The sequence below is a fragment of the Halyomorpha halys genome, unplaced genomic scaffold, assembly GCF_000696795.3.
Source record: "Halyomorpha halys isolate HHAL.00 unplaced genomic scaffold, Hhal_1.1 Scaffold229.1, whole genome shotgun sequence".
Taxonomy (NCBI): domain Eukaryota; kingdom Metazoa; phylum Arthropoda; class Insecta; order Hemiptera; family Pentatomidae; genus Halyomorpha; species Halyomorpha halys.
In genome coordinates, this window is record NW_027111154.1 from 194,610 (window position 1) to 209,883 (window position 15,274).

General features: G+C 32.1%; 1 protein-coding gene across 1 annotated transcript in view; it reads right to left on the reverse strand.

Moving 5' to 3' along the window:
- The window catches only part of f (forked), a gene marked incomplete in the record, with an annotated part of 203,433 nt that overhangs the window by 7,355 nt on the left and 180,804 nt on the right, over positions 1 to 15,274 (reverse strand). Inside the window, 2 exon segments of the mRNA XM_067049240.1 lie at positions 534 to 706; positions 2,957 to 3,135. Of these exon segments, the coding sequence (XP_066905341.1) occupies positions 534 to 706; positions 2,957 to 3,135 (352 nt within the window).

Sequence of the window (15,274 nt, forward strand, 5' to 3'; positions counted from 1 at the left end):
AATATATATATATCATGATTCGAATGAATAATTTAAGATATTGACTGTTTAATAGCTAAAAATTCACGGATTTAGGTCTCTAGACTTTATTTATTCACATCAGCTTCGTGCAGTTTAAATCTCCAATTCTTTCATAAATTTAAACAGTTTTGTTTTAAAAAAATTTACTTACAAATTCTTTATTATACAATAACATGTTTTTATTAAACATGCTTATCAGAGTCATATAAAAATTATCAATAACGATAACGTTGTTTTGTAAATTTGTAGTACTCCTTCACCAATGTTTTGTTCTCGCTGCTACTGACAAGCCTGTTCTGACCTATTGAAGAACATGCAATGTAAAAATATGTCTAATTTAATTAAACTTAAGATAGCAAGTAGAATCTAGTTCTTGGTTCGAATGGGTTACCAGCCCATAAAAGCAGTTACTATGTACAAATTCAAAACAATATTTTTCTCAAGTGATAATAGAAAAAACAAGCTGTGAACCTTATCAATTATTAAAGATATGGAAAAAACTTTCTACTGACTTCTTTTGGAGAAGATGCCTCTTCCAGGCCGGTATGGCTTGCAGTCGCCTTGCCTCGGCCTCCTTAGCCAGCTGTTCTTCCATCTCTTTTTTTGCTTTTTCGGCTGCCTTTTTCGCTAACATCTGTCGCTTCCATGGAGGAATCGGGTTTCCTGCTGCATCTTTTTCTGGCATCTACATTATGAAATAATATTGAATAAACATAATAGAGAGATGAGTAGTGAATATAATACAAATTCATTCCACTATAAGTATTTTTCTACTAAAAATAAAACTGGACAATTTAGCGCACATCTCAGAGACAGAATTACAGAGGTATATATAAAGGAAATCTGGAAAGATTTCAAAATGTAAGCGTTAACAGAAAGAGATTGAACTTTTTTAAGTGGAATGTATTTTTAAAATACTCATGGAAGTACTAAATTCAATAAGAAATTATCCAGAAACATTTAAAATGGAAAGGTAAGTTTTCAGATTTAAAAAAATTATGGCACCTTCCTCAAATCTATCCAATATTAAAGTAAACTAAGGAAAAACTCTTGAAGTTTAAATTAATTCCTAATGATTAGTAGCTCTTAATTAAATTTTTTTTTAATGGTCTCAGTTGTTTACATGACCTAGAGATTGTCTAAATGAGACAGTTTGTGTGACCTAGAGGTAGTATAAATTAAACAGTTTAGCTGTGTTCAACTCTTTTAAAATCCATTAACAACACGAAAGATGGATAAAAAAGTTATTTATTATAAGGGGCATTGGATGTTTGCCAAGTGTTTAACCAAGTGAGGAGAAGATGTATCAGCCTAATTTAACGGGATTATGCTTCATTAGAAAGACCATGAGAGCAAGCTGTAACCTTCACAAGACAGAAATACACTCTAATTTTAAATATTGAATACAAGGTATGCACCAATACAAAATTTTACATTTCTACAATATTGTGATAAAATATTTCAGTGGATAATTATTTAACGGCATATATCAAAATGTGTTCTGTTCTGAGAAAACAAATGAATGTTTTAATAGCAATGCAAGTGATAAAGGTTTATAATAGTACAATTTATTATAAAGGTGGAATAATAGTACAATTTATTATAAAGAAGGAATAATAGTACAATTTATTATAAAGATGGAATAATAAGAAGCATAATACATAAGAGGAGGAGGATATGGATATATTAGTGAAAAAAACTTTCTACATCAAAAAAACAAGGATGTAGTGGTCAGGGATAGAGAAGGATAATAATAAAAACATTGTTGGTGAAAGAAGTTGTATGAATGAACATATATGAATCATTGTGACTGAGGACTGGGAAAGAGGGAAGTAAGAATTAACTGAGTTTGATTGAGTGAGAATTGATATGATGGATAGGGGAATCAGGTTTTTGAAGTTTAGGAAGTCCATAAAAACGGAGAGCAACAGAATTATAGCAAATAAGATTTCTCTAAGTGGGGTAGTTGATCTGTTGAGAATCTAAGAGGTCTTTGAGGTGTTGTTTAAATTTTATATTAGAGGAAGAAGTAGGGTCTCGGGATGTTGGTGCTATGTGGTTCAGTCAAATAGAAGTAATGTCATTTTGTCATTGTGGTCTGAAGATTCCATAACATTCTTGCTGCCCTTGTCTGCTTTGGTAATGATGTAGTCATGGGATTTGAGAAATGATTGAGTGAAGGAAAGATTTTTGAGGAATTTAGCAGAAAACTTATAAGAAAATGTAGATGATTAGAAATGATATAACATATTGAAATGGATGGTTACTCCTATCATTGGAATAGTGAATAAGGGGGTCAAAATGAATATATTCTAAATCTGTGAGCAGTTCATGTATAATTATGAGTGAAGAGTTGGGACTATAAAAAACAACTAGATGAACAAGGCTTAGGTACTGAGTGCATCAATTCTAAATGCTATTGAATAGTTGGATACCATCATGACTCACAAGTGGTAACAGTGAATATTGTTATGGTTTCAAAAAACTTTTAGAACATCCCCTAAAGTGTTGAATATATCAAAGCTTCAGTTTGTCTTACTTCACTTTTGTATTCAATGACTCATATGTGGCCTTTAGGACAATCAAATAAAATTTGAAAAAAAATATTTCACACTTAAAATGTTTACACAGCCCTTTCTCCGAGTCTATTTCCAATCTTATTTATAATTCAGTTTTAATAAAATTAAATTATTTGTTAATAGATTGATAGATTTTTAAATATCAACAGAATAAATAAAGAATTACTTCATTCAAGGTGGAAATTGATGCCAACGTAAGACAAGGTAACAGCCCATAACATTCTCAGCCTCAGCAAGTCGTGAATTAGGCAATGAGATATGTAATTAGTTATGGACCAAATTGGAATTATCATAGCGACTATTAATTAATTATAATTTATAATTATTAAGCTAATTAATTGTTCATTAATGGATACCTTTTCAACAAAATGATCGACACTGAACTGCTTCGATATCTCGGTGGCAATCTCCTTGCCCGCCTTCTCTTCCAGTTTGGTCCTCTCCACTTTCAGTTTCTTGATCCCCGAAATATCTTTAGACATTTTGAGCTCGGCGATGAGGTCTTCTTTTTGTGCTTGGAATGGAGTGTCTGTACCTGCGAAAAGTAATATACTTCCATTTGTTTACATTGCATGACAATAATTTAAATAAGTAATTAGAAATTTGTGTAATAAAGCAGGATACGTTAATTCAGATAAGATTCAAAATTTTCACCCTTTACTATTATTGATAAAATACACCACATTTTAATATTAGGTTGGATTGATTACATGTTAATTTCATCAAATATATAATTGAATTACATTGAAATAGAGTTTTAAGTTAAACGAGATATTTTTCGTAATATTTTATAATATTACTATCATTTTTTACTTATATGATCAATATGACACTTATTATTTTTACAGCATAATTTGTTATCTTGTAAATGTTCATTATAACAAGTACTTTAACGACAACTTAAACAGTTCTGCTTCAAACTAAACTAATTAATTTTATTTCATAAAATTAAAAATTAAAATTTTAATTTTCACTGATAAGAGCTGTGTCAGATATAGCTGATTATTTTTGTTGCTATGGTGTAAAATTATTTGTAGAGAGTAAAAGAAAACATTTGCTCTTTAATATAAATGTTTTAATGAGAGGTATTAACATTTTGTTTGGCTTTTTAAAAAAATAAGATATAATTTAAAAGTGATATATATATATATGTATAATTTTAATATTTAAATAATTAGTTTATAAGTAAGCTAAATTATATAATTTTAGGAAGAAAGTAGAATTTAGAACTGTGGCAAATTAAGGCAAATGGACGCCAGGAGTAAGAGCAAAATTAAGCCCTGGCCCACTCTATTACTTATTCAAAAATGAGTTAGGTCCACTGCCGAGTTGTATAATGGTTCACTTATATATCTTTTATAAATGATATTAAATTAATGATGCTCTCACCCTGGTAACGATTAAAGTCAAACTTATAAATTTTTCCATTGAAATGCCAAAATTTTCAATTTGAATATGGATTGATATATACATATACATATATGAACCTGAAAGTGATTGTAAAATTAACATTTTTACAATTATCATAAGGAACTAAAAAAAAAATGGATTATTGTACTTTATTTGTTTTAATATCTTTTGTATTGCAATTAGGACTGAGAGGACATCCTATTCAAGCTGGAGACAAACAGCCTCAGTTTCTGACCATGGCCCCAAGGTAATAGATAAGATGTTACCCTGGCATGTATTTATATTTAGGCCGTTTTTTTTTAAAGTCGTATAAATCCATTTTTCACTAGAAGTTAGTTAAAGTTAACAATGAATGCAATCTGTTAAGAGCTTTTTATCACTGAATGGTATCACATTAAATCCTTCAAAAGTTTCACTATTTCCTTAATATAAATTTATGTAGTTAATACAATTACTAATTAAGCCCAATTTTCACAAAGGCATAATATTCAGTGTAAAACTTCAAAATACACTAAATAATTTCTCAAGTTCACTTTTAAATTTGAACCAAAAGTGCATCCTATTTCATTCGTTCACTAGAATTTTAGTTATTTCCTATTTATTGTAGTATATAAAACTCAGTGGTGTGTTCTGTTTGTTCACTAAACTTGAACTAAATAAATATAATTACCTCTAAAATTACTAATTGTCAATTAGTGAATTTTATACAATATAATCTTTACAATATATAGTATAAAATTCACACTTTTTATCATTACACTAATTAACAATTAGTAATTGTAGAGGTATTTATTTACTTCAAGTATAGGTGTAATCAATGGAGAGCGGATGGCACTGTGCAACTAACTCCAAAGACTCATGTTCAAATCCAGCTTTAGCAGTAAATTATTTATTCTGTTACTGAAGCTGTGAGTCAACCTTGTGTGTTCTTTCGGTCCACCCAGTCTCATAAAGTGGGTAAATAAGGTTCCCCAATTGGGGAATAATGTGGTGGTGGAGTTTAATTCTGACCAAATCACCTCCTTGCACAACCTTTGGTCTAGTAACAGTACTCCCTTATGAAATACTGAACCCCTGACCCTTCATGGGTCTTGGCGGTACAGATTTATTTTTTCTAATGTTAACATTGTAGTATCACATTAGAATTGGCCAGTGATTCGGCTAGGAATTTATAAATTAAATGCTTATTTTGACAGATTTAGTTTTTACTTTTAATATTATTACTATTTAAACAATTACACAAAATGATTACCTTGTATTCATCTAATACAAATCTGTTTTCGAAAATATTCTCGGAATGAAAACAATTAAACATAGCACATATCAATATAAAGTTGTAAGTAAAGTAATTCAAATTTAATTACCTGAAGAAATATTGAAATAATGATTTTTTTTTGTTCACATATTTAATAAAAATTTTATCAAAAAATTGGATTGATTAAATTTTTAGTTAACCAACATTTAATATTTCATATGGACGATTTAAAAACTTTTATGACTTTAAACTGGTGGAACTCCATTTGAGCTGTAGATTGCTTTTAGCTAATTCTTTAAAAACAAACATATAAACTTAATATTTAAAAAAGCATATTAACATATAGGAATATTTTTGAAACCATTCATGTACAAATACTTATATACATCCATGTAATATAGAATAGATTTACACCACTTTTGAAGAAAATGGCTCATTTATATTTCAACCTTATATTTTAAATTTTCAATGAACATAGTGGTATGGTTTTTTTTGTATTACTATTTTCTTTCATCTGATTATTTTTAATAAATTATTAGACTGTCACTCACAAAAATCATACATTATTTTCTAAAAAGATATTTAAAATAATTCAAATTTGTTATTGCTTTAAATTTTAGCATAGTTATTTAATGTCCATTTTCCCAGCTGAATACCTGTTAATCAATCAGTAAAATGGATTGAAATATGTTTGGTAGGAATCTACTTTAAGCCCTGTAGTCAGTGAGCAAGCAGTAGGTTGGCTTAGTTAGGTAGGAAAGTACTTTAAGTTTTCATATCTCTCTTTTAAAAAGTTGAAATGTTTAGTGAGACATTTTTATTGATATGATTCATAATCCATACAGGTTAATTTTGGATGTTAAAAGAAAATTGATGAATCATTAAAAATTACTGAGATAACTGTTTCAAACTATACTGTGACTCCATTTTAGGAGGGCCTCAATGATATGAGATAACTGTTTCAAACTATACTATGACTCCATTTTAGGAGGGCCTCAATGATATGAGATAGCTGCTTCAAACTCTACTACGACTCCATCCTATTAGTACAAGAGCCCAAGAGGGGAAAAAAGGCAGTTATCTCACCCGAATTTTTTTATTACTTTAACGAAAACTATGTATAATTACTAGTCAAAATTGATGAGTCTGCCAAGTATAGGTGGGGGGGAATAAAAAATGGCGGCTGTTTCAAAGCGATAAAAAATTTTTTTTTAATCGGAGCTCAATCTTAAAAAGTAGGAACAACACAAGAAAACCTAAGAGAACGTCATTTAAAGATTAGTAAATTTGCAAAAATATGAGTCATAACAGACTTATTTACGTTAAATATTTTTAGAGATATAGCTTTTTAAAAAGCAACGTTTCAGAAAAATGTTATATGGGACGTACTGAAAGATCAGTAGTTAGTGAATTTATTTTGAAAAATTTATATCTCACAAACCATTTGACGTACAAATGTCTATTAGCACTCAAATTAAAGCTAGTTTAATGAGCTATAAAGTAGTTTATGATGTTTATCTTCGTAGGAGTAATAGTTAACATGAAATTTGCTAAAATAAATTGATTTATAGTTGTTTGGACAAATTTTCATTTGCCAAATTTATATTCATATGTGAATATCATAAAAACTACTACCCCTACGAAGATAAGTGTCATAAACTACTTTATGGCTCATAGCTCAATGGATATTAGCTCTCAATGATATGAGATAGCTGTTTCTAACTTTACTATGACTCCATCCTAAGGATATTAGTCCCTAATGATATGAAAAGATTAGAATGGCCTTAATTTAGTTACAGTATTTCCGGATTTAATATTGGGAACAATGGAACAATTCCTTCTTCCCGAAAACCAGGGCAGTGAACCATAACAATTTGATTAATTTTTTTGTCCATTTATCGGAATGTGAAGTCCATTTCCTGATTGAGTTTAAAAAAAATCGATTGTTGTTATCGATGATAATACTAAATAGACACTGGGGGAAATACTCATTCATTATACCATACAAACCCAAAAATACTTGATCACTTTTCCAATTGCGAGCAACATCCTTGAGTGCTTCAAAACTAAACATTCTCATTCTCGGCATCATTTATAATACAGTAATTATTATCGATTTGATTACAAGTACAACGATATATGAACAATTATCTTATTGAAAAGATCAACATGTGGTGAAATACAATATTGTGATTAATAGCAAAAATGAAATTTAAAATAAAAACGTGGTCCGTACTACCTGAACTTCCTGTTACCACCAATTGCCGTCCGTTAAAAAAAAGTGTATTTATTTTCTCGCCTAAAATATAAATTCAAATTTTACAAAAGAAAATAATTCTGCTGTAAAAAGTTAATGGAGCGTCATTCTATTAAAAAGTTTAAATTGTTTTCAAAATAACAGTGCTCACTATTTTCTGATTAAATCTTCAGAGCTCCCCCTGGCGGGTACGGGGAGGACGGGGAACTGCCTCAATTAGGACAATAACTAGGCCGAGACGATTACAAACTTAATAAATTGACCTAAAGGTTACTGCCTACGCTACTATACTACTATACTACTATACTACTATACTACTATACTACTATACTACTACAGTACTACCTACTAGGTGCTAGGGTCGGGGATGACTGGCGGCGATCCTCCTTAGGATATGGCCAGCAGGTGCAGCAGGTGCAGCAGGTGTATACTTTGACATTACTCATAATTATATGGTATTTATAGAGAATGGCAGCGGCGCCTTCAATTTTAGCTGTGTAATTTTAGAAACGAGGAGAGTCCCCTGTCATGATACATTTTTGAAATTGCATTAAATATAACTACGAAAAATCTCTATTTAAGTTGTGATTTCGGGTACTAAATTTCATATTAGAGAATACGGCAATTTTGAAACCTTACTTCTTTATTTTATTTCTATCACTTAGTTGCTCAAGACGTAAAATAACATTCCTTATACTATGGGCATTCCTTACTCATGGCCAGTAAATTGAGCCTTAATGATAAGTTAAATTTCTTTCAATATTTATTATATGTTAAAGAATTAATATTGTAATCAGTACAGCCTTTAACCTTTATGTTAAAGAATTAATATTGTAATCAGTACTGCCTTTAACCATTAAATGAGGGCCCTTCAGGTTAGAGGATTTATTTTCTAATCACAATTGGAGTTATAATATAATAAATTATAAAATATAAATAAACAAGATATAGTTAAAGCCGCTATTTTATTAAATGTTGGAAAAGTAAGAAGAAATTACAAAAATTCCCTGAGGACCCTGAAGAACGTAATAGCCTAGACCCTGGTCCATGCTGCTAACATGACTCCTCAAAACGATCATATTGGAATAGATTGCCTTTCTATCAAAAGAGATGAACACGGATCATATTGGAATAGATTGCCTTTCTATCAAAAGAGATCAACACGATCATATTGGAATAGATTGACTTTCTATCAAAAGAGATGAATACGATCATATTGGAATAGATTGCCTTTCTATCAAAACACTGCTATAATTTTTAAATGTAAACATATATCCAGAGGCCGAATTTAAAGTTTGGTAGCTCCGAGACCCAAATCCGACATTTCTATAATTTTATAAAAAAAAAAAAATCACTTATGACTTTATAAGACTTTTATTAATCCATTATAAATATTTTCTTTGGTATAGAAACAAATATGTTTTTAGCCATAGGGGATCAAATTAATGAATTACCTATTTTCTCCAACAATATTTTTATAAAATAAGCGATGAAAGCGTATTTTTTTAATATACCCCGTCAAAAGTGTAGGTAGCTGTAGAGAACAATGTTGTCCTTGGAGAATATAATTACTTTCAAAGCATAGACTGACCTAGATATCCTCCTTCGACGCGAGACCTCTTCTTGGCCCTTCTCCACAGAGCGAACCTCTTGCTCCCGATGACCGGCATGTTGGATGATCGCTCACTGATCTCACCGCTCTGCTTCCTCCCCACCTGTCCGGATAATCTAGCATTCTAATTACTCCAGCCGAGCAAACGACACGCTATCATGACTGACCTACTTTCCGGTGAAATCTTCATCCCTTCTTGGCTCCTTTCTTCGGATCTCTTCACTCGTCTCCGTTTTGGACCACCCTTTGAGCAGGATTTATATTGGCCAGGATCGCATATAACCTTTTTGGTCCTTAAGATAAGTATTCACAGCAGTAACAATGTAGTGTAACGTATAAAAGAGGTAGAAAGAACTCTTCTTGTCTTATAACACCTAGGTTAAGTGTTTTGGACAGATGAAGTAGTGCCAGAAGCTTGCAATAAGTCCATAATCTGTCCAATCCATAAAAACGGTAATCGGATGGTCTGTGACAATTATAGAGGTATCTCCTTACTCTCTTGTGCATATAAATTGGTGTCCAACGTCCTCTTTCAGCGCCTACTTCCCTTTGCAGAAAAGATCTTAAGTCCGTACCAGTGTGGTTTTCGGACGATCTACAACTGACCAAATAGTTCTGCTTACGCATCATGCTTGAGAAAGGACGCGAATACTGGATTAAAATGTACCACCTATTTGTTGACTTCAAAGAAGCATATGACAGCATTCATAGGGGACAGTTGTACAAGGCAATGAGAGAATTCAACATCCCTGAGAAGTTAATTAGAATGGTTAAACTAACCATGAGAGAGGTGAGATGCATGGTGCAGATTGGGGGAGAAAGATCTGATGAATTTGTCTCAGGAAGAGAGCTAAGGCGAGTTTGTGTATCTTGGATCGCTCATAACCCAAGACAATGTTGTGGACTCGGAAGAGTCCAATGTGCCAACCGCTATTATTACAGCCTCAGTCCCTATTTTAGGAGCCGTGCCTTATCTATGGACACCAAGATTTATTTGTATAAAACAATTATTTGGTCAATTCTTCTGTATGGCTCGGAAACGTGGACACGTGGTGAGCACAACTTAATGGTCTTGGAGAGGAAGATTCTCCGTAAAATATTTGGTACTGTAAAGGTTGACCAGATTTGGAGACGTCGAACAAACTAAGAGCTCAAAGTTTTATATAAGGAACCAGACGTTGTCCAGTTTGTAAGGCTCAGTAGATTGAGGTGGGCAGTGCATGTTGCTCGGATGGCTGAGAATGAACCAATAAGGAAAATAGTGACCGAGGAAGGACATGGACAAGGCGCAGAGGAAGACCACGTCTTCGATGGAGCGGATGGTGTGAGTGGTGATGCCATGACCATGCTGGGAGTGAGGAACTGGATGGCAGCCGTACAGGATCGTAATGATTGGTGGAGGCTGATGCAGGAGGGCAGGACTCGACATCGAGTTGTGGAGCTGAATTAATAATAATAATAGGTTAGGTGTTATTGTACCTTGGAAGAAAGGCAGAAAGAACTCTTCAGGTTTATCCCAGACCTAGGTCTGGTGTTATTTTCGGCGTATGTAGAAAGTAAGGGAATCGTTTGATTGTAATAATTGTTACCAATTTACTTTAATATGACAATGCAAATAATAATTGTTGTCAATTTACTTTAATATGACAATGCAAATAATAATTGTTGCCAATTTACTTTAATATGACAATGCAAATAATAATTGTTACCAATTTACTTTAATATGACAATGCAAATAATAATTGTTACCAATTTACTTTAATATGACAATGCAAATAATAATTGTTACCAATTTACTTTAATGTGACAATGCAAATAATAATTGTTGCCAATTTACTTTAATATGACAATGCAAATAATAATTGTTGCTGATTTACTTTAGTATTACCATGGAAATGATTCCGTGGAACATTCTTCAATGCCTTTTTTTTTTTTTAAAACTAAGTTTTTTGGTTAAGATATTATGCAATATATAGACGATCGATCGAATATGAATTAGAAGGAGATGGTCCGGGCTGCGTTCAAGAAAAACAACAAATAATTTTCCACTATTCATTGATAGCCAAGGTTTCGACATGTGGGTCTGTTGATCGTTGAATTGATCGCACTAATTAGTAAAAAAAATTAATTGAGTTGGATTCAGAGAAGTGGGTCGAAACGTTGGCCATTACGAAGCAGTTGAAAATATTTAAAATAATGAGAATGATGTTCATTTGTTTTTCTTGACCGCAACCCGAACCATCCCTTCTCTACCAATAAATTCCTCCAGAAAGTTCGTAACTTGTACCCTGTGGAAGACAGGAAACCTTGGAAGAAAACCTATATAAACATTTTCTTCGTACTTTTTTCTTTTGGTTTTCAAATTATATCTTTATCATTATAAATGTTTTTATTTTACTAATAAAGATTAAATCGGTTTATTAATGAAATTTATTGTTTATGGATGTTAGATGTAATATTATAATTGTCAGCCTTATATTTACAGTACAGCTTATTGATGAATGAACCAAAATTCACAATAATATACTGTTAAAGACAATGATCTGGTTTGTTAGGTTTTGTTTACTGTTAGGCTCATTTTGAATTGCTGAGGTGAGCCCCCCTTATTTGAAAATAATAACAACTATCCCACTCCTTTTGAGACTATTTTACCTCAAAAATAAATGTTTAAGTAGTAAATAAAAAATTAAAAACATGGATTTTCACTCCATTAGCATGACCATAGATACATAGAAAAGGACAAGATATGAGATAATTGTTTGTTATCGATTACTAACTCATTTAGTCATTAAAAAGGAATAAGCTAACTCATTTAGTCATTAAAAAGATGGTTTTTCACTCCCTTAGCATGACCATAGATACATAGAGAAGGACAAGAGATGAGATAATTGTTTCTTCTCGATTACCAACTCATTTAGTCATTAAAAAGGAATAAGGTAAAAGCTGTAAGTCCACACGTTTTTCCTTTACTCACTCATTTTAGCATCTTCTTAAACGATAGTGAAAGCTAGCTACCCCTGCGTAGCTACTATCTACTATCTAGGGTACTATGCCACAGAGCAGCAGTATAGAGCCCATTGCTAACTGCTAACCCAGTTCTGTTTGTGGGGCCCCGTTGTGATCTGTCCTGTACTCCCATCGTTCGTGTTTCAGCTTCTATATATCGTCTTGTTCCTTGTTACGGTCAGCTGTCCGGCTGCTAAGTATTAACAAAAGCCAGTTGCACAAAAGGGTCTTGGATAGATCAGTGCGTACTAATTCTTGACCATCGGCTCTACTAGGAGATGCTCACGTTCAACCTCTGATTTTCCTCGTACATAGAAAACAAATGATGAATTTTCTGCCAAAAGTCAATATATCCATTTTTTTAATGTTATTTTTTAAAAATTATTATCAGAGCATCTCATGTAGTTAAGTTAAATTTTTATTGAAAAAGTAGTACAATTACAGCTGTTTGACAGGGAGGGGGAGAGATTTAAATTTTGAAATAAATTGAATAAGTTTTTGATGTGGAATTTAAATTATTCAAAAGAAGCTATAGCACAGTTTGAGAGGTGGGTAAAGGCGCTTAGTTCTTAACCCACCCACCAAAATAAAGGCCAACCAAATAGACCATAAAGGACCATAAATTAGTTCATAAGGTACTCACCAAAATCAGTCAGAAGAGTTCTTCATTCAGGTTCTTTCATTAATAAAATGGCAGAAATCATTTCCATTTTTATTTTTTAAATCGAGCATGAAATAATTACTTTATTTCCCAAATAATATCATTTGGGAGATTTTCGTAAATAAAAATTCGATTATATCGTTTTTATATTTACAAACTGAATTTTATTTGTTTATTTACAAAATCAATTTCATTTGTTTTTTTATAAATTACTTTCAACCTCGGAATGTATTTATCCTTTAGTAAATTATCGAATTCTTTCAGAGCCTATATTGTCCATTTTGGTTCTTACTTTGAGAGATATAATGTTATAGTCCATGTAATCAAAATTAAAGGCACTGTAAAGGAATTATAAATCAAAAGCTATTTTGATAGCCGCTTGATGATAGTCTGTTCTGTAATCTTATTAGGATAAGGCGTAGCTCATATTACAGCAAATTCGATTAGGAATCGATTAGGAATCGAAATTGCATGTTTAATCAAAATTTTTTATGCCGTTTTTGAAAAATTGCACAAAAACCTTTGTGTCCTTTTATAAAAAATCTTTTGCGGTACACGTTATCAGATACAACCCTACGTACCACCCTAATTACCACTCTACATACCACCCTATAAACCACCTTACGTTCCACCCTAAGTAACACCCTACGTACCACCCTAATTACCACTCTACATACCACCCTACGTACTCCTCTACATACCACCCTATAAACCACCTTACGTTCCACCCTAAGTAACACCCTACGTACCACCCTTTTACCACCCTATAAACCACCTTACGTACTAGCCTACGTACCACCCTAAGTACTACTCAACATACCACCCTACGTACCACCCTTTATACCACCCTATAAACCACCTTACGTACAAGCCTACTTACCACCCTACGTACCACCTTTCATAACACCCTTCATAATACCCTACAAACCACCATACATACCATCCTACAAACCCCTCCCTCCCCTACTGTTGTGTAGTTTGGTGGGATCGTGTTGGAGTTATCACTATTTTTATAATTCTAAAAAATAAAAAATACAGTGCAGCAATGGCGAAAATTATGAACAATTTTTTTTTATTTTTCTGTATATTTAAAATTCATATTTTAGGTTTCTCGAGGTAGAATTAACGAATATGAATTTGGATTCCTTCAAGAATACAACAAACAATTTAACCAAACATAAAGAACCCCTAATTGATTCGAGAAAGATCGTGCGGTCTCGTGTTTTCCCGTCCGAATGGAATATTATTTTCTCCTTTAGTTATTCATGAAATTATTCAATATTTTTTATTTTCTCTTTCAGTTATTCATGAAATTGTTCAATATTTTTTATTTCTTCATTGTTTACTATTGGTAACAATGAGAATTGTTTATTTTTTCAAAAAAATAAAAGCTACTTATTTTAGAGGACGTATTTCAATATTTTCCGTAACTGTATATTCCACGATGGCAATACTTTCCCTTACTGTATATTCCACGATGGTAATACTTTCCCTTACTGTATATTCCACAATGGTAATACTTTCCCTAACTGTATATTCCACGAAGGCAATACTCTCCCTTAATGTATCTTCTACGATGGCAATAATTTCCCTTACTGTATATTCCATTCGTTGGTGAGTGAAAAAAACAATATTTATTGACATTTATTCTGCTGTCAGTGGACCTGACCTGGTCACTCACAAAAGACTTACTAATGTCGATGAATTCTCCCCTACTGAATGAATTTTCCCCTCTGTAAATAAATTCTCCCCCCTCTGAATGAATTTTCCCCTACTGAATGAATTCTCCCCTACTGAATGAATTTACCCCTCTGTAAATAAATTCTCCCCCCTCTGAATGAATTCTCCCCCACTGAATGAATTTTCCCCTCTGTAAATAAATTCTCCCCCCTCTGTAAATAAATTCTCCCCCCTCTGAATGAATTCTCCTCTACTCCTTCCAACCTTTCTTTAATAAAAACATATTTTGATTTTGCTTATTAGAGGTGAGATATGATAATTAGAAGCGAGAGCCTCAACTATACAATTAAATATAATTATAACCCTGAGATATAAGGAAACGATAAGGTGATACAATTGGGTCGGAAAGACAAACGCACCGTATCAAACCCCTGTTCCTATCTACCTCCAATGTTTTTAATAAATTGCCTATAACCAGTGAAAGTTTTCTTGTTTATATCGTTAGCTTTCCGTCCGTTATATTATTGTTAGCGCAAAAATCACAATTAAAATAAAAACTATAATCGGACATTGAGATTCTGCGGAACAATATTCCATTTTCTGATTTTGATTCGCGTATACAAATCATTCTCGACAGTTGATTACTTTATTTAACGCTAAAATTCTAATTCATTAATTATTTCTAATTAATAATATAATTTAGTAATTAATGTTTAACGGCCTTCAAGACGGAATTAACCCATATAAAATCATGTTTAACGACCTTCAAGACGGAATTAACCCATATAAAATC